General features: G+C 34.0%; 1 protein-coding gene across 1 annotated transcript in view; it reads right to left on the minus strand.

Annotated features, from left to right (window-relative positions):
- The window catches only part of COL3A1 (collagen type III alpha 1 chain), a 39,706-nt gene extending 26,535 nt beyond the window's left edge, over positions 1 to 13,171 (minus strand). The window contains exons 1-5 of the mRNA XM_006073705.3: positions 12,958 to 13,171; positions 2,331 to 2,533; positions 2,055 to 2,105; positions 1,520 to 1,633; positions 144 to 224 (exon numbers count right to left, since the gene is read on the minus strand). Of these exons, the coding sequence (XP_006073767.3) occupies positions 144 to 224; positions 1,520 to 1,633; positions 2,055 to 2,105; positions 2,331 to 2,533; positions 12,958 to 13,036 (528 nt within the window). The 5' untranslated portion in view covers positions 13,037 to 13,171. The remainder of the gene's footprint in view (positions 1 to 143; positions 225 to 1,519; positions 1,634 to 2,054; positions 2,106 to 2,330; positions 2,534 to 12,957) is intronic.
- Between the last annotated feature and the right edge of the window lie 14,605 nt (positions 13,172 to 27,776).

The following is a 27,776-nucleotide window of genomic DNA, read 5'->3' on the forward strand; positions in this document are numbered from 1 at the left end:
TTTTCTTTCCCAGCCTTAACAAAAATAAGCTATTTTGCACAATTCTGCTGTAATACTGTGTTACTAGAAGAACAACCATTCAAGGTTTAACAGAACGGAAGGCTAAATAATTCTCAGAAATGCTGACAAACACTTGTACATACAGCTGGCCCAGGATAGCCTGCGATTCCTCCTCCTGCTATTCCAGACTTGACGTCATATGCTTCGTACTGGGGAGAATAGTTCTGTAGCAAAGAGACCAGATAGATAAGATCATGTTGCTATGTAGATCATAGTTCTTTTCAAAAGCATTTAGTAGAAATGCATGCAACATCTATTCATTGATAGAAAGTTTTCTGCATGCCAGAGAGTGTATGTATGATTTAATTATCTTGCTCATTCTCTCTGTAACTTTAGATATTAGATGTCCTACAGAAATACTTGCCTATGCAATGCAAATTTTTTTCAACTAACTGTAAGCAATTTGTTTCTAAATAATTTGTTTTTATATGCTTTAACCAAGCATATCATTTCTAAGTGATATCCACAGCTTTGGAAACATAGGATCATAGATTAAGGCCTTGAGATCAAATAACCTGACTCTCATTTTGAGCAGAAAAAATGAAGATGTCAAATTACTTGTCCAAAATTACTGATACAAGTAAAATGTATATCTCCAGTTTTTTGTTAATGCCTAACAGATTCACCAAAAAAATAGACATCCCCATAGAAAACAAGAGGAAGAATAATGGAAAGGTTTATATTTTTATTGGATTGTTTTGGAGACTATTTTATTTTGAATTCTTGGCCTAGCAATGGATTCTGTTTGTTAGTATGATAAGAATAAGTTAGACTCTATCCTTTGCCTCCTGTTGATTTTTTTTAATCTTTTTTTTTCCCCCAACCTACAGTGATTTGTGTATGTGTTTTCTAATTCTTCCTAATTCCATGCAGCAGAAACATTGTCTTATTTATTTATTTGTTTACATGCAGAGTTACATGTAGAGTTTACATGCAGAGATAGTGGGTTGCCATGCTTTTCCAGAGGAGCAGGATGTGCTCTGAAGCCTGGGCAAGAGTAGTTGCATAGTCTTGCATAATCCTTTTGACTTGAAGTCATTAAGGGGTGTTCATAACTCCTTAACTGCTTTTGGTACAGACTTTCAGAGGCTTTATCATGAGGATTATAAGGGGAACAAGGCACAGCTGCAGCGCTTCCTAAATTCTCAGGGTTAATTCTTTGAGTAGTTGATTGCTCATTTCTCAAACATAGTGCATATATTATATGCCTGCTGAGAAGCTGGGAAATTTTATAAAGATATAGTAGCAATGGCATTAGAATTATGGAGAAAGTGAATTTACTTATAAAAAAGGACAGTGCCTAGCACAAACATAAGCACTAAAAAACAATTTGATAAACACATAAAATCAGAGAATAGATATAGGGATGCCACAAAAGTGAGATGTAATATAGACTAAAGAAGAGAAAATGAACCAGATAGTTTTGAATGGGTGATCTTTTAGTCCCAGAATTTATTACCTGGCCACCAGTAGGACATGATTCACAGATTCCAGGAGGGCCGGGAGAACCTGGGGAACCTGGTGATCCTGGAGGACCAGGATCACCATTTCGCCCAGGAATACCAGGAGGACCCTAAAAAAATAGAGATAAAAATAAAGAAAACACTGAAAAGTCTTAGTGATTTAAAATCATTATCAAATTGTAGCTTCTGTGCTTATAAGAAATCAATATATGTGATATGTTTTCTTGGGAATCTATACATTTTTAAACAAATGATGTAAATCATTTCAGTGTAATTTATTCCTTTGTATATTGACCTCTATTTTATTTTTCAAACTGATAAGAGAAGTGAAGACATTAGACAAAGTTTGGGAGATCAAATGCTTACATGCACAATTATGGTTCTCAGTTTGAGCTCTCATGTGTTATTATTTAAATATGTGATACTAAAGGAAATGTATAAATGATGAAAGTTCAAATATGGAAAGGTTATTAGAAGGAAAAAAAAAAACAAACTCATCAATGAACTAATTTCCTTTCACTGTTTACTTACTGGATCTCCCTTGGGGCCTTGAGGTCCTTGACCATTAGGAGGGCGAGTGGGCTAATAAATGGAAAAGATATAGATTAAACACAGAAAAAATTTTCCATGAAATATGTCCCAATTTCTTACCCTAAATCATATCTAACCCCTGGTTTTCAATAGGAAGGTTCATCTTTTACTGGTAATGCCCATTTGACTGTTTGCCAGATATTACCTTCATTTCCTTTCTGGCTCCTATGACATAGGAACTACTCATGAATATATACAGATTTTCTTTAAACTCACAGCTGTTGGAGGCTGTGGGCAAACTGCACAACATTCTCCAAACGGGATTTCAGGGTTGGGGCAGTCTAATTCTTGGTCGTCACATATTATGTCATCACAGAGAACGGATCCTGAGTCACAGACGCATATTTGGCACGGTTCTGGTTTCCATACATCTCTATCTGCATAAGACTGACCGAGATGGGAGCATCCTCCGTCAACAGCTGGAAAATGAGAGAGATGGTGTGATATTTCACATTAAAAAAAAAATCCAAAAATTAAACTACCAAGAATATTATGTTCTCCCTACATAATTTGCTGTAGTCTTAATTATGTAGTAATAATTAAAATACCAAATCTGTTTATTAACATCAAACTAGCACACCAAGATAAAACTGCCTTAGGGCTAGTAGATATTTTAATTTTGCTTGTAGTAAGAATTTAACACCAGTGGAAATCCCATGCTCACTTAAGCATTTATATATTAATTGTGCAATTGAAAAGAAGTTTTTCTAATTGCTATTCTTTGCTTTAGCTATAGATGGAAGCATTAAACTATAAAGATGGTTCTGTCACTGACTCTTAAGCCTTTCTGGATTTTATTAACCTAGTTGAGAAATTCAGGGGAAAACTGAGCTACTCTTGGCAACATAAAACTCTTCCAGATTCCTGGGAAAACCTCAAGAAGTCTCACTGTATGTATTGACTATCACTGTTAGCTCTGTTGGGCATTAATATGATATGCTACAATATATTGTATATCCCATATGGATGTAAAGTGGTCTCCAAATCACTAATTTTTTTTTAAACAAATATTGGCAAGAATATGTTAAAATAATAGGGAAAAATATGAATCATGACCATGTGTATTTGTGGCTTAAAATGGTCAAAAATTCACTTTGACCAAAATTTTAGACTTGTTTCCTAATTATATGTAGGGTACTGAAATTTCAGTGGCTATTAACAATGAATTGGCTTAAGGGTTGCCAAACTAAGAACTGGTCTCAATTTTTAAGGCAGTGGCTCTGAATTGTGGTTGAATACAACTTTAGCTTTTGAGGGCTACCATGATAACTTGCCAGTAACTGAGTAAATAAATCAGAAGTTACTAAATATCTGCAAAAATTTTTGCAAACGAATCATATACTTGTTCAGTATTTGTGTTTTTGTGAAACAGTGAAATTTTATTTTCTCAGAGCCATAATCTTTAAAATGCTTGCTGAAAGAGGCCTGCTTGGGAGAAGGCAAGTAGTTTGAATACACTTTTTGGTGCCTTATGGCCTAAAAGCCTTTGGGAAAGTCCTAGATTTTTCTTTCTGGATACTACATACAGACATGAAGCAAACCTTTCCAAGTTCCCATTTTTGTACCTTCTCCATACCTGAATTAATGTTAAATATAGGGTTGGCCAAAACATTTGTTTGTGTTTTTCCCATGAGATGTTATGGAAAAACCTGAATGAACTTTTTGACCAACCCAATATTTTGGGTTTAGAGGTTTAACTGACTCAGTAAAAATTTAGAAAACAAAGTAGAATTTTAGAAACTATGGACTGTACAGGATCCCTCCATTCCTCATTTCCATCTATGTCTGTACATACAACTTTAATGGTCTTGTGCTACACCTTTGATGGATTCAAGAGGTTTAAAAGTCCATTCTTACATGTTATAATTACCCTATGTGGTTTACAGCTAATAAAAGAAAGCATGATTTTTTCATTGCAATTTTAAGTAGGCAAGAAAGAATCTGTTTATTTTAAAAAGTTATTTTAGTTTCCCCTCCATGTTTGAAACAGATGAGAACATTGGAAAGAAATATTGTCTCGGCCTTAAAGGAGCATTCCTTTATACTTTGTGAGCATAAAAGCTGAATGCCAGAATGCTTACCTAATGTGAATGAAGTAGGCCTATCAAAATGGTGTTTTGAAAGACATGCTTAAGAGAAGTGCAATCTTTTTTCACATTATTTTATGAACAGTAAGGATCCAGACATTAAAGTTTTTTGCTAAGGAGAACTGACATCTTATACTTAGAACTAAGCTCACTGGTTTTCAGAAAAGGTCTGAAAGTTTTGATGAAAGATTGTTTAATAAAATTGCATGAAATACAGTCTTCAATGTTTACCGTGGCTCCCTTTTCTTAAATGAATTATTTAAAAACCTTCTTTAAATTAGCATTATATGGAGTGTTTCAACAGATCAGTTTTAGTTCAAGATTTTTCTCATTAATAATATGGCTCTCAGGCTTCTCAGCTTCTTTGAAAATAACATTAGTGTACAAAACATTGGCTACAGGTAGCAATATTGTATTGTGTGCTTGAAATTTGGTAAGAGAGTAGATTTTAAGTGTTTTCACCATGCATACACACAAAGGAAACTATGTGAGATGCTGGATGTATTAGTTGACTTGATTGTGGTAATCATTTCACAATGTGTATATATATCAACTCGTCATGCTGTAACCTTGAAAGTGAAAGTTGCTCAGTGAAAGTTGTCCGACTCTTCTGGACCCCATGGACTTATACAATCCATGATATTCTCCAGGTCAGAATACTGGAGTAGGTAACCTTTCCCTTCTTCAGGGGATCTTCCCAACCCAGGGATCGAACCCAGGTCTCCTGCATTGCAGGCAGATTCTTTACCCGCTGAGCCACAAGGGAAGTCCAAGAATACTGGAGCTGGTAGCCTATTCCTTCTCCAGAGGATCTTCCCGACCCAGGAATTGAGCAGGGTTCTCCTTCACTGCAAGTGGATTCTTTATCAACTGAGCTATCAGAGAAGTACACCTTAAATATATACAATTTTATTTGTCACTTACACTTCAATAAAGCTAGGAAAGAAAAAAGACACCATCAGTTTATACTAACAATTTTTTTAGTGCTTTGCCTTTGGGTCAAGAATATCTTTCTGTATTTAACACAGGGTCTGTGTTATAAAAATTAGGTACTGGATACTGATGATGTATTAAAGACAAATGAAGATGACAGAGCTAGGGTCAAGCATCTCGTATTTTTAATATCTTCTCTTCCTATGTTTATAATCTGCCTTAAAATTAACATAAAAATTTTCCCTTATGTATTCATACTCCTATGTTTGTGTCTCATTGAAGGTATCATCAAGCCTAGAACACAGTATTTTCCATTCCCTCTGCAAACCAGTAAACAAATAAGCATAATATCGATATTTAAATTTGTAAATGAATTTGTTAGAATTGGGGTTAAGCCCAATGTTACATAAATGGAAATTATTTAGTTTTTTGTTTTCAAATTTTATTTGGAGTCATACATGTGTGTTATGCTTTTTATAACATAAAGGTCTCAATATAAAGATTGAGTTAATTTGGTGTACTTTTAAAAAAATATGATTTGTTCTAAATAAAAGAAGAAAGTTGGAATGGTTGAAAAGTAAGAATTAATACACTTCTATTTATTGCCATAATTTATCTCTCATCCATTTGAAAGAAATTGGGCTCTCTTGAAGTCAGTTCCTATAGAAACTTGCACCTGAATGTCAGACTTTTCTTTACTGTTCTATCTCAGTCACCCTTGTTGAAAGAACAGAGAATTTTATGCAGTTCCCTTTAACTTTTTGTTTTGTGTATGACCAAATATGGTTGGCAGTATGTTCTCTTAGAAGCTAAACCTCTTACACAAATGTCTCACAGTCCTCAGTTTTAGGACCATAGCCTAGTTGTATGTGAGAAAATCATGACAGAGTCAAGGAAAAAAAAAATGTTTTGTTTTTAAAAGGAATAAAATGCTCTGGTTAGCCACTTGCAGTGTTTAGAAATAAAATAGAAAATGGAATTCAGAAACAATAGTCATCTCACGTTATTCCCTTCTTTTCTAGATATCTAAATTCAGAGAAGCTTTGATGAAAAGAAATGTTACATACTTTTGCAAATATGTTAAAGAAAAGGCAAATAATCTAATTTTTACTACTGCACAAATAGTAGATTTTCCAATTCCCTCCTTTATTGTTACTGCTTAAACTAAGTCTCCCTGTTCCAATGTATAACTAATTTTAAACCCCATCTCTCATGTCACTTTCTGTTTCTGAGTACAAAAAGCAGTCCTGAAATCAATTCTTTGTGGTCACATGACAATGCATTAGACTAAATCATCATCTAAGTTATTTAACAAAATGAAACTAATGTATGACATAATCCCTTCTTTGCCTCTTTAATTTTCTAGCTCTTTGGAATTTTAGAGAAAAATAAAATTGAGTAACATAATCTTATATTTTCAGATGTTCTTAAAAGTTTCATTTTGTTGTTTTGGTTTCCATTCTTCATGTAAATTTATGTTGATTTGATAAAATTTTACTCTTGTGACTAAACTATAATACACTGTAAGTTATCTTTGTCTTAATTCTAGTTTTGGAGTAAAAATTATATGCCTTGAAGCATCCAATCAAATTGTTAATTTAGCTTGAGTGGCAGGTTTAGTTTTTTTTCCTCTTCCCTTTTTACTGAATCTTTCTCAGAGAAAAGGTGTTCTTTAATCTGAAAATCTAAAAATAACAGATGTGATATGCAAATTATCATAACATTTTCCTGTTACTGTAGAAAGCTGAATATTTTGTAAGTGTGAACAAAAGGAATTCATAGTTTTCAACTGAAATATATTTGGCTTTTAAATTATACTAATGTTTGGAAAACATACATTTTTATTAAATATGTTTTGGCTGCTATTATTAATCAGAATATGTTAAAATATGTTAGATGAGTTAACAAAAAGGACTGAAAGAAATATCTGTAGACCTATGTAGATGAATAATTTCAATTTTAAAGTGGTTTTTGCATGGACAAGGTAGAGTCTTTTTATTCTTATCCCCTACAAAAAAACCAAAGACCAAGAAATTTTATGAATCATTTCTAGATGTTTTCTTGTTTTATTCCTTATAGATATGTGATTTTTATGTCTCCAATTAGAAATTTCCTTTAAGATTTTCTCCTGTGAAAAATAAAAATAATTAAAGAATTAGAATTAAAAGTGTCATATATCTAACAATCAGCCATTGCATTATAATACAATCTGATTAGTGACAAATTATAAGAATACTGAAGAAAACATATTCTACTTGTATAATTACAGTTGGCAAACATCTTTAAATTTTATGTCTGATAACCAAAATGCTATTCTTTACTTTCCTTATCACTGAATTATGAAGTATTTTAATTTCACCTTCCTTACAGTAATTTTATTTTCCAGTGTTAGTAAAACTCATACTAGGCAGAGTTTGTGCCTGTCTTTCCTGTGTTGCAGGCACTGTTCTATATGTGTTGCATATCTATCCTACTTAATCTTCCCACAAGCCTGCGGAGGTGGGTGCCATCATAATACTCATTTTACAGATAGGGAAGCGGAGATACACAGACAGGAAGTGATTTCCCCAAGGTTATAGGGTAAGAGGTGAAGCTACGATTTGAACCTAGGAAAGGTTATCTCTAAATCTGATATTCTTAGCTACTACATTCTATTCCCTTTCTGTAGTTTCAGGGGCAGGATAGGCTCTGTCCCATTATAATTTCTAAGTCCAGCAAATTTGAAATCAGAATGTAAAAAAGCAGGGTTTTCTTTTCTGTTTTTTTTAAAGGAATAACATTTTTATGCAGAAAATCTTTTCAATCTGGCCTCAAAACAAGAAGACAACATCTGGAATTGAATTCTGTTGTTTATTTTCTTCTGAACTTATGAAAAACAGTTTAATCTCCAAGACCACCCTAATGACATCCAGACCACCAACAGGATTAACTGGCACTGGGAACTCAGCATATGTTTTACTAGATACAGAAAACCAGGATCCTATCTGCAGCAACAACAATGAACATATAAGGCTTATGTATTCATGCAGAAAAATGTATATATTTAGGATGTCTAAGATTGAGTGGCAGCACATATAGTAACTAAATGAGTCATATTAATGAACTTCTACCTTCATTAAGAGATTCCCTTCTGTATGTGGACATAGATGAACATATCAGGCAGCTCCAGAGAGTTTCTCTGATTTTAACTGACTTGAGAAACAGTCCCTGTTTGCTCTCCTCCACACCAAATATTATAGAAAACAAAGTTTTGAAAAAATAAATGCCATTTTGCTGAAGCAATACTTTCTTAATCTGACTTTCCAAAGCAAATATAACTTCTAATAGGTTCTGGATCCTTTATCTTCAGTTTTTACATCTTTGGGGAGCACTAAGTTTTGCACTCTTCTTTGAACTTTTCATTTTGTTCACTAAGATTACATTTTAATGGCAGTTCTTGACCTCAGTCATGGAAAATACAAGGGTTGTATTAGTTAATCTGAAAGGAATCCATTTCTGCTGTGTTTTCATTAGGCGCAGACAGAAATTCTAGTGGTTAATGTAACTTCCCAAGCTGCAGTTAACAAATGATTTGTGTAAGACTTGCTATCTCGTTTTTTCCGTTGTCATCATGACATGAAACAGGCCAAGTTTCCCGTTGGAAAACTCTAGATATTTGTTATACCACACTACCCCTCTCCTTTTTTTTTTTTTTTTTCTTTTCAATGTGGAAAACAAGAGCACTGCACTTTTTTCTAAGGAAAGCTGTTTTACAAGAAACAGCCCTCTGAGACGTTTCCAGAAAGTTATTGTAGACCTGGAAACTTTACAAATGTTCTTCATGTCCAGCAAAGGCAATAACATCTTTCATCTTTAAAACTTTAACTCTTAAGCAATCCACTTTAATCACTTCAAGGTGGTGATCTCATTTGATGTTACAAAATGAAAGAACTGAGCTGCATAATCTTTGAACTCTGCGCCAGTCATCCACAGTGGAAACCATAGGGTTTCAGTAGATGGCGCTCTTCTCCCTGAGTGACTACTCAAAAGTCTTGCATGCAACTCTGTAGGTGTGGAACAGGGACTTTCGTGAGGGTTTTTAATTTCAACTCTACTCCTGGAAAACTCACATCCAACAGTTCTTGATTTTTTATAATGAGCCTGTAGATAAGACATCAACCCAAGAATCTGAATTAGTAAAAAGCACATAACCACAAGTCTTTCTTTCTTTACCAGAATTGTTTCCCTGGCTTTGCTCTTTTCTCTTATAATAGAGATGTTTAATTTCAGAATTTAGTCAGAATCTGTTTACTTATAGGCATTTAGGTCATCTGATGATGAATACTCCAGAGATGGGAAGAAAATGCAAGGTATCATGAATGAAAAACACAAAATTTTGTATCAGTACTTTATTTACTTGAAATTTATATTTTTACAGAACTGAAGATAATGTCTGGTTAAATTATAAAGGAGGCTCCTATTTAAAAAGTAGATGTAATAATTCAAAGTGTTAAACAGAAAAAAATTATCTTTTTTTTAAACCTTAGAAGTGCATTAACTCATGTATTTTCTAGGACAATATACAATTTTTTACTATCTCCTATGAATGACAGTTAAAAAACAAGAAAATTCAGATACCCTGGATTAAATGTTTGTTTTGTATCCTCTAATTACCTAAGATTTAACAGAATTTTTGTTCTAGTCTTAACCCCTAGTTATTTCCTAGTTGTGTAATCTTAGCTAAACCACTGAAACTATGTTATATATATGACTGACACTGATTGACGTGACCAATTATGTATTCTTTCCTTTTAAAAGTACAATTGTTTCTAGTGATTTTATGCTACATTTTTTCAATAGTTTGGCATGTTTCATTTTAAGGGCAACACAAACCAGAAAACTTGAACAAGCTTGATCAGTTACAAATCCCCTCTTAAAGCATAATGGAAATAAGCATAACAAAATAGACTCTTCTTTACCTGTGGTAAAGAACTGATTCTCTGAGTCCATTTACAGTGGACTTTAATTCTAAAACAATTAAATGCTCACAATTCATTATCACAGTGGAATTATCAGAGTAACAAAATATAAGCTGAAACATTAAACCACTTTTAACTAAAATAAAAGTTTATCTCCCTGCCCTAATGAATCAATATAAGTAATAATTTTTAATCCTTTTATTTACCAACTAATAAGCTATAACTAAAATACTTATGTCAAATATTCTAAAAAAATGAGAAACTTTACAAATATTCACAAAAATAGTTATATGTTATATGTGTAAAGTTATATACTGAATTTTGAAAATGGCCATAACATTCAAGTCCATTTCCTGTCTTTGAATATTATTACCATGTGTTTGTGTGTGAGTATGTGTGCTTGACAATATTTTATCAGTAACATACCTATTTTCTTAGCAAAGTAGTATTTAATATTTAAAATTCACAAGTAATATTGTAAAATATCATTCTAAGGTTATGGAATACAGCTGTGTAAAATTTATGTTGGCATTAGTATGCAAATGGTAACTGTCAGCCACTAGGTGGCGAGTCTTTGTATCAATACTTAAAACTTGGCATGTTTATAAACTACAGGAAATATAAAACAGATCACATTTCTCCACTGGTTCAAGAAAACATGTGAATTAAATAGAACTTTCACAGATTTGTAAAAAGACCAAAATTTTGTAAGGACCTGTTTTATGTTCCAGAAAATTTGTGTGAGTCAACTAGAAGTTAGTGTTTACTACGGCTGTTCTGTTTCTCAGGACATTTATAAGAAACCCATACCCCAGAACTATATATGAGTATTCTCAATGTCTTGAACATTCAACCACCTCCTATAACCTTCCTGTAGCTAATCTATCAGAAAGATTTTTTTTTAAACCTGTAAGGAAAATAAGATATCCTATTTTAAAACAATTTTTTTTCATGACAAACAAAAACAGTAAGCTGAACAAAATCTTTTTCAAGTTCTTTTAAGCCTAAAAGCAAAATTTCATGACTATTTATTATATTTTGAAACTAAAGGGAAAATGAAAAGAACTTATGTGATATAAAGATACTGTAGGTATTAAACACTTTTTCCCCTCTAAAGTGGGAATGAGAAGAAAAATAGCCATAACGATTATAAAAGATTGTAACCACCAAGCAACCACAAATATTTTGTCACTCTTTTGAACGAAATGCAAAAGTTTTGTAGTCTTTCCAGTAAATGAGAACTTTGTGATTTTTTTTCCCCCTGGAAATTAGAAGTTAAGAATTTTTAAAAAGGCAAAAGATTTGATTGAGGTGGGGGGATGTGGTAGAAGTCATTTGGTATTTTAGCCTAGGACTGGGAGTTGTGACATCTTCTGGGAGGATAGAATGGGGAGGGAAAGAGAGGAGGGAGGAAAGAGAGTTGAGAATGCAAGGGAAGGAAAGGCAGAGAACACAGGAGAAAGGAAGAGAGAAAAAAGATGGAGGCACATGGAGGACACTTGGGGATGAGGGAGAGAGTGACAGAGAAAGAGGAGAGGGAAGAGGAGACATGGGCTTGCCTAGGAAGGGGGTGGGGTGACAGTGAAGGAAAGACAAGGGGGAGGTGGAAAGAGGCCAAAAGGGGTGGAGAAAGGAAGGGAGAAGAGGAAAGAGGAGGAGAAGAAATAAAGGGAACAAAGAATATGGATGTTTCTTTTCTTTTGTGGCCATGGGCTGAATGTAACTGAAGCAAGATCATTGGGTGTGTCCCCCAACTTACATACACAACCTGTGAGGACATTAAAGGCATGATATTAAAATTGAAAAGCTGTTTTCAGACACGTGTTCACCAAAGCAATAGGCTTAAATGTAAAGTTTTTTATTATGTGTGTAGCAATGTAGAGACTTCTAGCATCTTCAAATTTAGCACTTAAAGATTTATTTGTATGAAAATTTTAATTCTAATATGTCAGATATTTTCATGACTCTGAGAAACATATAAATTAAAAGACATGTTTTCATAGAATGAAATAATGAAACATGGCTTCTAGGAAATTAGAACATGAAAATCACTGCTTGCACTTATTAGAATATAGAGCAAATCAACTTTTTGAAGTCAAACAGCACTAGCGTCTTTACCTTGTTTGCAGAAAAGTCAAACATTCTATTGAAAATATTTTCATAAATCTTCTCCTTATTAACATAAAAGTAGTTAAAATGAAGAACATGCAAAAACACTAGACCCTTAACAATAAAGTATTAGCAAATACATGTTCATCAACTATGTAAGGGCTTGAAACCGAAAAAAATAGAAATGATGAAACTTCTTTGCAGTTTGAACCTGTTTAAAGAACACTGAAGATACTGTTGCTATCTTACAGAAATATATTTGGTGATTCTAATAATATATAATATTTCCCTGTAGACTGTACTTAAAGCATGCTATTTTTAAATTATCTTATCTTACTGGGTAAACAATGCTTAATACTCTATGCTGACAAAGAACCCAGCATACAAAGGAGAGCATAAAAGTATTACAAGAGACCAATAACTTCCAGATTGCTTAGGGAAGCATTCCAAGATGTTAACAATCCAGGAGGGAAACTTTTTAAAGCCATTTAAAGAGTTTCCAGTACTGTTAACATGAAAACAAGTTAGTACAAGAACATCTTTATCTTCAACGACTGGAGAACTTTTAAATACAGAAATGACAATATTCTCTTTAAGCAAATATAAAAGGCACCATCCTGGTCAGTTCTACATTTCACAGCTGGGAGCTGACAGACAAAATTAGCATTTTGAGACAGATTTCCCCTTTCTACCTATTTGTAAGGAGAAGTAAAAACAAAAACCCCATGAAGTTTCTTGAAAGCAATACCTACTCACCTTCCTGTTGTGCCAAAATAACAGTGGGATGAAGCAGAGCGAAAAGTAACCAGGTCCCCTTTTGCACAAAGCTCATCATGTCTAAATGTCAGACATGAGACTCTTTGTGCAAAAAGGAGAAAAGAAAAGCAGGTCAGAGTAGCACCATCAGTTGTTCCCTGCCCTTCAGCACCGGGCCCGTCATAAAACTCAGCCACTGAGATTCCTGTGCTTTGGCCTTAAATAGGAAAAAGTTTGGCTTCCCTCACTTTCCAGCCCCTTTCTGAAATATGAGAGCAGCACCCATCCCCTTAGCAGTAAAAGAAATGATTAATATGCCTTTTTCCCTTATGGAAGACACAACCCACAAAGAAAAATGGCACATCTGGAGTTTGTGTGCATCTGAGTATGTATATGTTTGTTACATATTTTAGTCATGTGTATATTTGCATAACTTAAAATATATATCAAAATGCTCTGCCTTGAGTTTTAATAAAAGAATTACATGTGTGTATTTTAAAATAACCCTTCATTAACAGCTGCATAATTTTAAGAAATTGCCTGATGCCCATTTTTGGAGCATGACTAATTTGCCACCCTGATCTTCCTAGAAGATTTTTATATTGGGATTTTGCCAGAATCCCCCTTAACTCAATTTAAATAGGGAGCTGCAAAAGATTAACTGGAAGAAAAAAACCTCTGTTTTTCCCTTTCATTCATCCACCCACTCTGAGTCCCAGAAATTCAGTTTTAAATAAATGTCAAAAGACTATGTATCTAAGGTATGTTTGAATGGCACCTGAAAAGTTAGATGCTTATCTAGAGCTGTTTCTATTTCTCACAAATTTCTTTAGCCAGCCAAAGAGGGATTCCTTGTGAGATTTCAAATTTTATGCTGCTTGTAAAAGCTGAAATGGATTTTTCTAGAGGAAAATTTAGCCCTTCATGTCTTGACTGTGTAAGAAACAGAAAGAGAAAGAGCTTATCTGTGAAATATCAAAATAGTACCAGAAGTTCTCATTTTATCTGGATTGGTATAAATACTAGTATAAATATTTCCAAATTCAGATTTCCATGTGTCTAACATAGATTTTGTGTTTAACATAGCTTTTCAATGTATTTATTTCTGGATGTGGGGAGTAATTTCTGGGTTGTATTTGGAAGAAGGGCAGATACCATTTATAGGTCTTTGATAAATCTTTGCAAGAAAAATATGCTTATCCACAATACCAAGTTATTTCTAGCAATCAAGATGTTTCTTTATACCCTAATCATCAGCCCATATTTCCTTCATTTATCTCTATATTCTGGTAGAGCTACTCAATTCTAATCACGATCACCTGCATTTATTTTATTTTTGCCATGTCAACTTAACCATGCCATCTCCATGCCTGTATGTGCACATAAAATTCTCCCCACGTCACAGCAATTCATGGAAGTAACTCCTCTAATGCCTAGTTCAAAATTTTCTTCCATTAAACTTGTTTTTGTCTTCTTTTTCTTTCTGCCAATTCTTGTTACTCAATTTTTACTCAATTCACATAATATCTGCAGAATCCCAGGTTACGTCCATGCTATAAGCGAGGAAGTAGTACACAGGCCTCCCTATAGGCCCAGTTACAGAAAGCACACAGATGTTCCAATATAGATGACATCATCTGGTGACAGGAAAAGAAAACCAGTTGAACCAATCTCTTGTACATCTTCTGATTTTAAACCAGAGATTCACCACTTTAAAGGGAAAAAAAAAGGATAATGATTGAACAGTCATGAAAACAAGCTCTGCTCTTGGATCATACAGGACATATTGGGGGAAAAGACTGTTATATCTATCATTCTACCTCTCAGTCAACTTCATTTTATACTTTAAAAAGATCCCCTTGTGTTCAAACCAGTTCAGAAACATGGTTAAATTTTTCTCCTGGTGTCTTTGACACTTGCGTGAAAAAATTCATTATCTGTACACATTATCTTATTAGTTTAAATAATAAAAGTTGAAATGCATTAAATTTCATTATAATTGTTTTCTAATATGGAAAATTGGATATGTTAGTTTTAAAATAATGCTTTTTATGCCTTATTTCAGGGATTACACATACTGATTTCTACTGTAACTTTTGTCTTAAAATTCTCAGTTTGATATCTATTCAAATAAAGGTTTTATACCCATAAGAAAAATTCATGATCAATGGGCTCATTAGAAAAGTTAGTTGATATTTTGCACACACAGACACAAATTGTGTTTTAAGATATCCATGAAAGATCCAGAGATAAATCTCATACTCCAAATTTTCTGATTTAGCATTCTTCACCACCTCGAGCATATTGAGGTCCTGCACCAGGATCCTTTGTAGTCTATGTCCCCGATCCTATTTTTCTTCTTCAAGTCAAAATGTTTTATAATATGGTATCTAGATATGGATCTCAGTTGGTGTTATGACTGGGTGAAATACACAAACTGGTGAATTCTACTGTGCAATCCAAGAGTTGATGTCCTCATGGTAACCTAGACACACATTTCTTTCTATACATCCCTGATTTCTCTGATATTAGCCAGCTCAAACAGAACATGTCATTTTGCTCTCTGGCTTGCATCTAAGGTTTAACACAAATCTAAACACCCACACCAACTAAAGCACTGATTAATCTGGTTCTCCTTTAACAAAAAAGAGTGACTATAAAGATGAGGCAAAGCCAGGGTGTGGCAGATTATCAAACAAAAATTCAAATCTTTTCCAGTTCAGTGGAAAACAGAGCTTGGGAGAGATGCATAAGCACAGCTGTGATGAACTCAGTAGACCAGTGAATGTCAGCAGTGCTCTCTATAATAGCAACAAGAAAATCAATTACCTGGATCATGAAAAACACATGAAAATCTCTCTGTCTCTCTCACTTATATTGCTTCATATGTGATTTTCTTCTTTAAGCAAAAGAGATGCATTTTTAATGGACATTTTCTATATGCTTTCAAACCACTATAAAATGCTTAAAATGTATCTGTGGGAAGACTTACCTAAAAATATACTGAATCCATAGCAGAATTACAGCCTAAAACATGATAACTTACAATACAATTGTAAAATACAACATAAATTTTCTTTGCTACTACTCCTAGAGAAGTGGGTCAGTGGTGAAATGATGTTTGGAGAGATGTGTTCCTTTAAAAATAATTTAAACAAATACTAATATGCATATAGAAGAGCCAAAATGTGATTGCAAATGTCATGCCGCAGTGAAGGACTTGGGCATATCTAGCCATAGATTTATCTAAGATTGAAATTGGTAATGGGATGTAACAGGCAAATTTTTGAATGATTACTGTGATCAATTCTTCAAGACCCTTTAATGTCTTCTTATTCCCTGAAGTACAGTTAAATTGTCCCTTTATTTTTGTTTCTACAGAACTGTGTTGATAATCACTTCTCTTTAACACAGAAATTTTACTTTGGTACAGGACTCACATTTCCTTGATGCTTAATAAAACGAAATGTGCTCATTTTGGAAACACTAGTATCTCTGTTCTTATTTATTTATTTTTTAAATATCTTTGTTGTTAAGCCTGAGGTCCTGTATTTCTCTCCTTGCATTTTTCAGCTGAAAATTATCCCAAGATTGAACAGAAAGTTCAAAGAGGTTAACTGACTCTCAGAATTACTCATTGGAATTGGAATGGGAATTAAATAGCACATTTTCCAAATTTTTTTTTCACCATGTTTTCCACTTGAATTAGTCACTGATGTGGTAACAATATTTTTATGCAATTTAGGAACTTGGTGAATACATTTTTTTAAATGAGGGATTGTAAAAAGATGGAAAGAAGAGAAAGGATACTGTTGTAGAGTTAATACCGATTAAAAAAGGAATATTCTGATTTTGGCTCATCATTAATCTTTAATTTCCGGTGTTGCTGTAACTGTAAAAGTTTTAAGTTAATCCTTATTAATTTATACTGAATGATGGAGTTTAATCTTAGAGCATTCAAGAGAATTTGCATATGTGTTTGTTTTTCTATATGTGCGGTTTGTGTAAGCATACATGTATATATACATGAGCATATATTTTAAAATATATTCACATATGCTTTTAAAGTTTGACAAAAATTTGAGCAAGTAAAATTTCATGGAAACTGCCTTAATATATGTGTTTGAATTGTGAACGTTTATGAAATATTATAATTATTTCCTCCTGGAATGAAGTCTTTATATACTTATGTTTCAGTGATATTTGCCATCTTAATTTTATAATTATGTTTGAAAATTTATAGAAAATTAGAATCAATCTCATTACCTAACATACTGACTCATCTCAAAACAGTGTGATTATTTTATAAATTATGTTGTAATTTATAAATTATAAATTCTGTCTTAAAGATTCTGGGTTGCAACATCTCATAGGAGTTCAGAAGTTCTCTGTTGGGTCTTCAGTTAACTTAATTGTTTTCAGGATTGAAGCTCCACTCTGCAAATCCCACTAGACTCTCTATCAAATAGAATTTGTCATCTGAGTCATACTTAGGAATTTTCAGCAGTATCCAACACAGCTGCAATAGCTTTTCAAATGAAGCCAATTTTGTCTGAAGATAAAAAGAGGACCCAAATTACGGTCTTCTGATAGGAGCATGAGATAGGCCAAAGCCAAACTTATTGGATTTACATGCTTCAAATAGAGTAATTTTAATTTCTCTCAATATTTTTATATTCAGATATTTCATGGGGGGCTATATTTAGGGTTTTTAAATCCAAATAGTTTCTTAGGACAAAGAAATTTAGAGCCATGTGCTTCTCTCTCCCCAAATAAATGGAAGTAAATGTGGCTTTCCTAGGTGTAAATTATGACTGTTATTCTGCACAACTAACCTTTCTTCAGGTCAGCATTGATGTTCATGTAAAAATATTCTGCTTGATTATCTGAAGACTGTATTTTTGTCTATACATTAGGTCATGTTTAAAGAAGCTCCATATTGGTCTATGGAATAATTCAATATTATATTCTTGGTGGAAGAAAGCTGTGGTAAACAGGCTCCTTTTGTCCCAAAAGATTGAAGTGTTGCCCTTCAGAGTCTTGGCTTTCATGTGACAATGCCCATTTTAGTAGCTTTGCTTTGTGTGTGTGTGTGTGTGTATATATATATATATATATATATATATATATATATGTATACATTTTATTCCTGTTTATAGGCTATTCTTATTTTTTACTTCCACCCCCCTTTTTAAAAATCATGCACAGCAGTAAACCCAGTCCTGTGTCAGTCATAGGTAATAAATGTAAAAAAAAAAAAAAAAAAAGAATGGATTGGTATGGAATAGTTAAAATATTAGGCATTCTCTTTCCACCATCTTGGGACCTGTGGAGGCCTGCTGGGAATAGACTTTCTAAAATGCAGATATGTCTGAAAGGCTGTAGTCCAAGACTATTTCTCCTGGCTTAAGTAGGATCTCCAGAGCCAGACAGAGCACCACACAGCTCTTCTAAAAATTGAAGATAATAATCCCTGAAATAAAACTGAATTCTATTTGGGCAAGAATTGCTCTTTTGTGTACAAAGCAAAGAACACAGTGACTCCTGGTGGCAAACCAAGCAAAACCAAAAGAATCTGGGAAAAGCCATTTCACTTGTGTTCATGGAAACAGTGGCATGGTGAGTGCCAAATTCTGAAGCAATCTTCTGCTCAAGCCACTGGACACAGAATCTATGTGATGCTGTACCCCTCAAGATTTTAAACTTATTGAAAATAAATAAATAAAAGTGTGGGGGGAAGTTAGAGTTTAATGATATGGGCATTTCTTAAAATTACAGGACCTATACCAGGACTCCACCTCTGCCCTTCACCATTTACAGATGTTAGCTACATTTCATGAAATAATTAAGTCCAAACATCTGACTAATGAAAAGAAGCCACTCCAAGTAGAAAGTTTCCATATAAAAATTATGCCATCCTGATTATTCAAGGTGTTAATCTTTGGATGATCATACTGAGTAGACTCATGTTACTTTATTTCTATTCTTTCATGTCCAGTTACTGAATCCTTTGACCAACCCCATCCCAACACTCTTTTAGATAATTTCTGATATGCAATTCATCCCGATTCAGACACTAACTTCTTAACAAATCGAAGGCTCTCTTTTTCCAATACCTAACATATTTATTTGTATTTGTGCCTTTGCTCATGCTGCCTTTCTCTCTGAAATGAGCCTTCCTCATCTCTATATGCTTGACTCCAATTCAACTTTTAACACTCAAGATCTTTGATTTAGGAAATCTCTTTGATCTTCCCTGTTGAGGTCTTTCTCCTCCTTTTCTAATCTTCCTTACCCTTCTCATGGCACTTAGTTTCTTTTACAGTGTCTTATCTTTCTTGCTAGACTGAAAGCTACTCCAGGGCAATATTCAGGCTTATTCATCATTTTATACCCAACAGTAATGATTACTGGGTCTTACATACAATATGCAATAACATTAGTAAATGTTAAGTGTCACATGAGTTACAATATGAAACACTTAATCCAACAAAATGCATGTGAAGTAATCTATTTCTTTGTATTCTTTAGAACTGATGCAATTTTTAATAAGTTAATTACTTGCAGTATTTCCATCAACCTGAAAAAAGGAAGGTCACTCTTTCCAGCATAGGAAGTCTTTGGATAATGGGTTTTTAAAACTTACAGATGTTATGAATTTATTTCCAAAATTAAAAAAAGTAAACAATAGGACTAGTTAGCAAACAAATTGAAAGCAGTTGAGCTCTGTGTTTCCCACAAGTATTACAAGTAAAAAAGCATTAAAAAAATAATAATTTTTAATGGAAAGAAATGTAAGTAATTTACCAAGGAATATAAGAAAGAATGACAGGTTAATTAAAAAAAATTAAACAATTGAGCTAGAAATGACCACAATTTTCATCTCTTTTATTTTGGGGATAAAAAAATTTTAAATGGCATATAAATGATTATCATCACAAAATACTTTAAAGAGGAGTTCTCACACTTCTGAACTGTTTCCCTTCCTTTGACTCAATTTCCTTGCAGTCAAAATTTTAAAAAGAAAAAAAAAAATGTAAAATAATCAAGTCATCAAAAGACTGAAATTTCCCTTCTCTTTCACAAATACAGGCACCTCACACATAATGTAAGACATATGTTGAATGCTTGCTTTATTAACTTAAATTCCTTGGAGATGTATGCAAACGCCAGTTGGTTTAGTTGAGTATCCCTAGGAATATATAGAAGTCAGATAGTAGTATTATCAAGAGTAACCCTGTGTATAGGAATCATAATCCAGTTTTTGGTTGTTAGCATCAAGGTCAGCTCCAAAATGAGCAGCCTCATTGACCTAGATTCAGCATCAGGGTTGTATCACTCTTGATTGCTGCTTGGTGTGAGCTGAAACAGTCACTCCTAAAATATCAGTTAGGGTGTGACTGGCAATGGGAGGCCAACAGTTAAAGGTTAATAGCTGGAGGCATGATGTGATCAAACTGCAAAGGGTTGGGTAAAAATTCATTGACCCTCCTCATCTCCCAATTTGAAATGATGTACACAACACATTTGTGGTGGGGAAGGGAAGAAATAAGAAATAAATACATTTGCTATTTATTAGTTGGATGACTAATTGATTAAGAAGAAATCCAGAGCTAAAATAGGCTCTTGAATTATTTCAAAATATCAGAGTTACTATTTCCTATTTGAAATATAATCAAAAAAGGATGGATTCTGAGATCACACAGATTTAGTGGAGGAAAAGGGGAGATGATGCATCTTGAGAGATTTCACTGAAATTAACATCAAGTTGAAGGTAACTTTATATCTGCACTTTTTGCTACAGCAAACACCAGAACAAAATATGGCCAGACAGTCAACTGGGACAGCATGACACACCACTGGAAAAAATGATGTTGAGTGCAAAATTACAAGAAAAGTCAAATCATTGTTGAAGCCACGTTACCATTCCCTGCTCAAAATTATATCTGATTCTCTAGACAGTTCATTTGGAAGATTCCCCAAAACAAAAGCAGAGAAATTACATAAATGGTTTTCCAGGCCAACCTTTCTGATTTGTGTGCCGTAAGTTGCTTGCAGTGTTTCTCCAAGCAAGGAATCCAGGAAAATTTCTAGGGGTTGTGTATTTTGGAATCTCACCAAATTGCTAATGATTGCAGCCATACTAGTTAGCAAAGTCCTTCCTAGCAGGAAGACTTAATAAAAAGTCTTAATAAGAAGAAAGGGTGACCAGTGAACTAGAAGAAACAACAGAAGTGATGACAGGCACCTTGGGTACCCATGTGTACTGACCATGATGTTAGCTCTCTTCCTAGCAGTTTTTTTCCAGCACTACATTGGTACAATCAATTTTCTTCTCCTTGGCTAAAAAAAGGTGAAGAGAACACTTCTCATTTCCTCTTGTCAAAAGTTTAGAACTTAGGGGAAGTGGGCATCAAGAGTTTGAGATAAAGAAATCTTAAGACACAGGATTTTAAAATATTGAAAAACAATGCCAAAATATGGGCTATATTGATTGGCCACTTGCCAAAGTGACTCATTTTCTGGTAGTTATTTACTTATGATAATTTCTTTGATTGCTCATAATTATTATTTTGTATTTTCTGCAAGAATGAAAGCTCCTTGGGGAAAGGACTGGGTTCTGATAGTCACTGTTTCTCTGGCACCTTGCAGGTAGTCTCCAATAACAAATACTCAGTGAGAATCTGTTGACAGATGAGATGCTGAGAATTCAGTCCGATACCAATGATTCTAAGCTTTCTGATGGTTTCGTTATTTTTCCAGTGTAACTTATATAATTCAAATTTAAATGAAAGGCTTCCCAGTTCTCAACCTGGAATAGTGGTTTTATAAGATAATCATTCGGAGAAGGCGATGGCATCCCACTCCAGTATGCTTGCCTGGAAAATCCCACGGACAGAGGAGCCTGGTAGGCTGCAGTCCATGGGGTCGCTAAGAGTCAGACACGACTGAGTGACTTCACTTTCCCTTTTCACTTTCATGCATTGGAGAAGGAAATGGCAACCCACTCCAGTGTTCTTGCCTGGAGGTGGAGCCTGGTGGGCTGCCGTCTATGGGGTCGCACAGAGTCGGACACGACTGAAGCGACTTAGCAGCAGCAGCAAGATAATCATTACTCTGGAATAATAATATCCATCTGTAAAGTCATGACATTTTTCTTCATTTCTAATTTTTTTTAGTCCCCAAATAAAATCCCTGCCAAATGAAAGTAATGCAAGAAAACTCAAATAGAAGTTTATTAACATTTTTCCAAACAATATCTTATTTGAATTATTTATTTTGAATCACCAGCCAGAAGAGAATTCTTTTTAAAGCTTATAAGAAAATACTTGGCTTGTAAATGTTAGTTTGCCTTGACAAAGGCAAGGAATGGGATTCAGGAAGAGGAAGAGTGCCTGCCACAATTAAAATATTCTCAGAAATTGTTTTTGATTGTGTCATTTAAATCCTTATTCTTAAAGAATGTTGGGGCTTCCCTGGTGGCTCAGCAGGTAAAGAATCTGCCTGCAATGCAGGAGACACAGGTTTGATTCCTGGGTCGGGAAGATCCCCTAGAGTGGAAGATGGCTACCCACTTCAGTATTCTTGCCTCGATAATCTCATGGACAGAGGAGCCTGGTGGGCTACAGTCCATGGGGTTGCAAAATGTTGGACATGATTGAAGCAACTGAGCACATCTTAAAGAGTGTTAATGCAGAGAGTTTTAATCATCTCAAAATGGAATCTGAAAAATATTAAATATCTAATTCTTGATGCAGTTCCTGGCATGTAAGTGAAACTGTTAGTCACTCAGTCATGTCCAACTTTTTGCAACCCCATGGGCTGTAGCCTGCCTGGCATATAAGGTGCTCAGTAAATTCCAGTTTAATAAATGAATTATGAAGTGGGTTTTCATGTTTTGATTTAATTGGTATTAAGAAGGTTATTTTCATGAAAAAATAATTGTGGACGATTGTCTTATGATTAAAACAATAAACAAAGCCTTTAATAATAATAATAGTAGTAGTAGTAGCAATTTTTATTTAGTGTTTAGAATATATCAGCATTATTTTGGAGAAGGAAATGGCAACCCACTCCAGTATTCTTGCCTAGAGAATCCTGTGGACAGAGGAGCCTGGTGAGCTGCTGTCCATAGCGTCACACAGAGTCAGATACCACTGAAGAGACTTAACAGCAGCAGCAGCATTATTATTTTGTTTTATTTATATGTATTTATTTTTATACATATTTAATATAATATATAAAAATATAACATATATATAATATGTATATAATTTATTTAATCTTCACTACAACCCCATGAGCATGATGAATGCTATACTTGTTTTGCAAATGAGTAAAGTGACTTCCCGAAGATCACAAGGTTAGTGATCCCAGAGCCAAGATTCAGACCTAGGAAATTTGATTCCAGGATCCATTCTTCTGATCCCCATATATGAACAATAGGTTCAGTTTAGTAGCCCTGAATGCTGTCAATCTTTAGAACCATTATATTTAAATGAGTGTTTTTCTCTTCAGTGAACACTTTGGAGTAGCTATATTTAGTTCATTTTTTCCTCTTAATTGCATATTTTTTGAAATATTATTTTCACTGTTTTCATTGATGAATTCACTAAGAGTAGACTTAATTTTTTTTTTAACTACCACAAACAATTTGCTGCAATTTCTGGTGAAAAAGTAGGATTAAACAAGTCAAGTTGTGTAATACTGCATCAAAAAACAAAATGATGATAATGATTGGTAATGATTCCAATTTTCTTTCATGTCTCAGAAAATGATTTTAAAGATAATCCCAGAGATTAGATTAAAAAAGTGTTTTTTTAAATAATATATCAATTGAGGTTGTAGTCAAAGGTGTATTTTTTTCTGTTATATTAGTAAAAAGAGAATAAAAAAGAAAAACCTCTCAGTGTTTTATGGAATTTAAGTCAGTGGAAGAGTCTTAAAGTCTATTGTCTTGAATTGAGATGGTGTGAATGTACCTTTGAAAGCAGAATCTTTGGGTAGAATCTCATTCTTCTATTAAATTATATTTTTTAATATGACTTTTGTTTGTTTCAGAATCTGTTGGGACAACCCAAGTTTTATTGCAGTCAGCATTAAGCTAGGATTAGCCAAGCAAAACCAGAAAGTGAAAAATTGGGCTTTCCCTCCCCTCAGGGCCTGTCCACGTTGTAAACTGTACAAAATGATCCCATCCTGACAGTGCAGAAATGAACAGTTTCCAGCAAAACTTACATATGTGGCAGGGAGCTGTCCTGAAATGACATACTTAGACAAATATTTCCAAAAGGATCATAAGATTATCTTTACAACAGTATTTCACAGACTTTACAACATTTTTCAGCTGGGTCTTCTCTTTATTGATTTCTCTATCATTTTTTTTAAAGAGCTTTATTAATTTTAAATTTCTGCAAAGAAAATTTTTATGCAAATATTGTTATTTTGATATACATGTTGATTTAGTGCCAAGAAGCAATTGAAAAATATAAAAAACAGTTAGTTGGAGGACACTATGGATTATTAACAGTTAAAGCAGCTAACAAATTCCAATTTTTATTTGATTTTACTTTAATCCTTAAATAGACATGCTACTTGCTCTCACTTTATAAATTTGGATTTTCAAGAACATTGTCCACTTTCTACAATTTTTCCTCCAAATTACTTTCCAACAATTCTGGTAAGTGCCTCTCGGTGGATAGCAGTATTTCCTTGATGATTCCAACAGTTTATGATAAATTAACTAATTACACTACTCAAACACCTATTGTATACAAAGCAAAACCCTAAATTTGTTATGGTATAAACAGAAAAGTAATACAATTCTTAGCCTTATAAAGATTATACAATTTACTTAATAGTCAACAAATACTTTGTCCAAAAAATCCTTTATTCTAAGAGAATAAATTCATTTATAAAGTGATAAGTTTAAACATAATTTGACTGATTTATTTAAAAAAATCATATACTATGTGTTTTTCTCCAATTAAAAATGTGTCGGTTATTTACTCAGATTTGCTTTCCCCTCCTGTAATATGTTTTGTATTTCTACAGCAGTATCTGTTTTCCAAATAGCTCCCACAGAAATAGATGCATCTATTCTCTGGACTTCACAGAGTATCATTCTTTTTCTTAGAGCATATTACTGTAAAACACAGGTAAAGAAAACCAAACACTTTATTTTAATTGCACATAAAGTGGTTCCTATGAGCTATTTAAGCTCTCTCTGGAACTGATATATGGATGCTTTTCACCTAAAGATCATGCTAGAATTTTTTGTACTTTAAAATAGGGGATTATACCTTTTCTAGATTCATTCTTTTTGCTGTTATTTATTTTATTACATTTGACTTCATTTTGTTTTTAATTGAGGTAGCCTGATTCATTGATGTATAAATTTTGAATGAGATGCTTCAGAATGAGGCAATAAGCTTACAAACTCTCACTACTAGTAGGTGGCATCTACTTTTTCTATTGTATATAGTTTAGTGAAATGAACCTAGAAAAAGGAAAAAAGAAACTTACCTTCTCAATCCAACTAAAGTGTTTCTTATAGCAAGATATCAGAGAAATTCACATGAAAATATGTAGCAGTTTTAAAAATAATAAATATTGGAACTGTTAATATCCACAATCCAGAGATAGGGTGGTTAGCCTTTTTGTGACTGCTTTGTTGAGTTACGGGAAGCATAGTCTTCATCTGGCCATCACATTGTTTCGTCAGTCATAGCAATTGAGTCAGATTCATACTGTCCTATAGAAAGCTCAAGGCCTTGCAAGCATGCATTCTTTTGGCATTCTAATCAAAAGCTTCACTCTGATTTAGAAAAGTACTGATAATAATGTTACCCTTGTTTGTGCACAGAAGAGTGAATATGCTTGAAAATGATAGGACAAAAATCTCAATATTACTACCTTCCCATTGGACAATTCTACATATTTGGGACTAATTACATAGTGGGCTGATATCAACATAACAAAGCTATGTAAGAGATGAATGTAATAGCATTTATCACATGCTATTAAAATTTATTACATGCTATTAAAAATTAAGGCATCTATTAAAAATCAGTTGCCCAAGAATACAGTGAAGAGACATGGCTGTGTACTAGTTGTCATCGTATTTCACCCTCAGTTGTGTCCGACTCTTTGCAGCCCCACAGACTGCAGCGCACCAGGCTTCCCTGTCCTTCACCTTCTCCCGGAATTTGTTCAAACTCATTTCCATTGAGTTGGTGATGTCATCCAACCGTCTCATTCTCTGTCATCCCCTTCTCCTCCTGCCCCCAATCTTTCCCAGCATCAAGGTATCTTTTCCAATGAGTCAGTTGTTTGCATCAGGTGACCAAAATACTCGAGTTTCAGCTTTAGTATCAGTCCTTCCAATGAATATACAGAGCTGAGTAGTTGTGTATTAGTACTTGATGTGAAAAAAATAGTTGGTAGGTTTTAGTCGATCTTAGCAAGGAAATATGGCTGTTAAATTGGTCTATGCCCTCATTTGTGAATTAAATGTATACATTTATGTATACTTATGTGTATTAAATGTATATTAAATGTATACCTATTGTGTGCTAAGTGTTGTGCCTGGCATATTACTTAGTGATGAAAGAGACCTGATCTATATCTTTAATAAATCTACAGTCTAGTCTGAAATGCTGACAAGAAGCATTTTCAACTCAGAGTGATAAATACTATGAAAAAGATGGTACAGAAACTTGTAAAGGCCACCTGATCCTATCTATAGCTGTCAAGATGAGTTTTCCAGAGCAAATGATTTTCAAAATGACATTGCTTCTATTTTCCACCAACCTCACACAAAGAGGCTCATCCAAGTTACATCTAAATCCTAACCTTGGCCTGGTCTATAACCATCTTGCTACCCTTCCCGTCCTCTACACTATAAGGGAAAGATTGAACATGGTGTTGTTTCTAACTTCCTTAACCATCCAGAAAATTCTTATAAATGTGAAATTGGGCAATGAAAGATTCTGACGAGCAAAGGGCTTTTGTAATATGCCTTCCCTCTCCTTGATAAGAAACGGACTTGCATTCAGGTTGTGCATCCCAGTAGCTTTTTTTTTTAGGAAAGAAAATAGGAAAGAAGATAGATAAATCTAAAAGGCAGATTAGTTACCCTTTATTTCCAGATTGGAGCAAACACATCTATAAAAGCCATTAGTTCCTGAACAAGCCCTATTCCATACTGTTGTCAATCATATTTACCAGTAAGTGTCAGCTGCTCAATTGTGTCCAACTCTGCAACCCACCACACTCCTCTGTCCATGGGATTCTCCAGGCAAGAATAGTGGAGTGGGTTGCCATTCCCTTCTCCAGGGGATTTTCCCAACACAGGGATTCAATCTGAGTCTCATGCATTGCAGGCAGATTCTTTACCATCTGAACTATTACAGCAGCTCTTACCAGTAAGAGAGCATTTACATTCTATATTCTATTAAAAGAATTAGGCAATTTTATAACACATTTGAGAAAATGCTCATGCATGTGCTCAGTAGTGTTCAACTCTTAGTAACCCATGGACTGTAGCCTACTAGGCTCTTCTGTCCATGGGATTTCCCAGGAAGAATACCGGAATGGGTTGCCATTTCCTACTTTATGGGTTCTTCCCCACCCAGGGATCGAATCCGTGTCTCCTGCATTGGCAGGCAGATTCCTCATCACTGTACCACCCAGGCATCCCCAAGACTTCTTTATAAAGTGTCACGTTACAACTGTATGAAGCGACAGGTTTATCCAAGATTACTTTGAAGATTTTTTTTTGTTTGTTTTTCTTTTTTTTTTTTTTGCTTTTGAGTAGT

This window comes from Bubalus bubalis, chromosome 2 (genome assembly GCF_019923935.1).
Source record: "Bubalus bubalis isolate 160015118507 breed Murrah chromosome 2, NDDB_SH_1, whole genome shotgun sequence".
Taxonomy (NCBI): domain Eukaryota; kingdom Metazoa; phylum Chordata; class Mammalia; order Artiodactyla; family Bovidae; genus Bubalus; species Bubalus bubalis.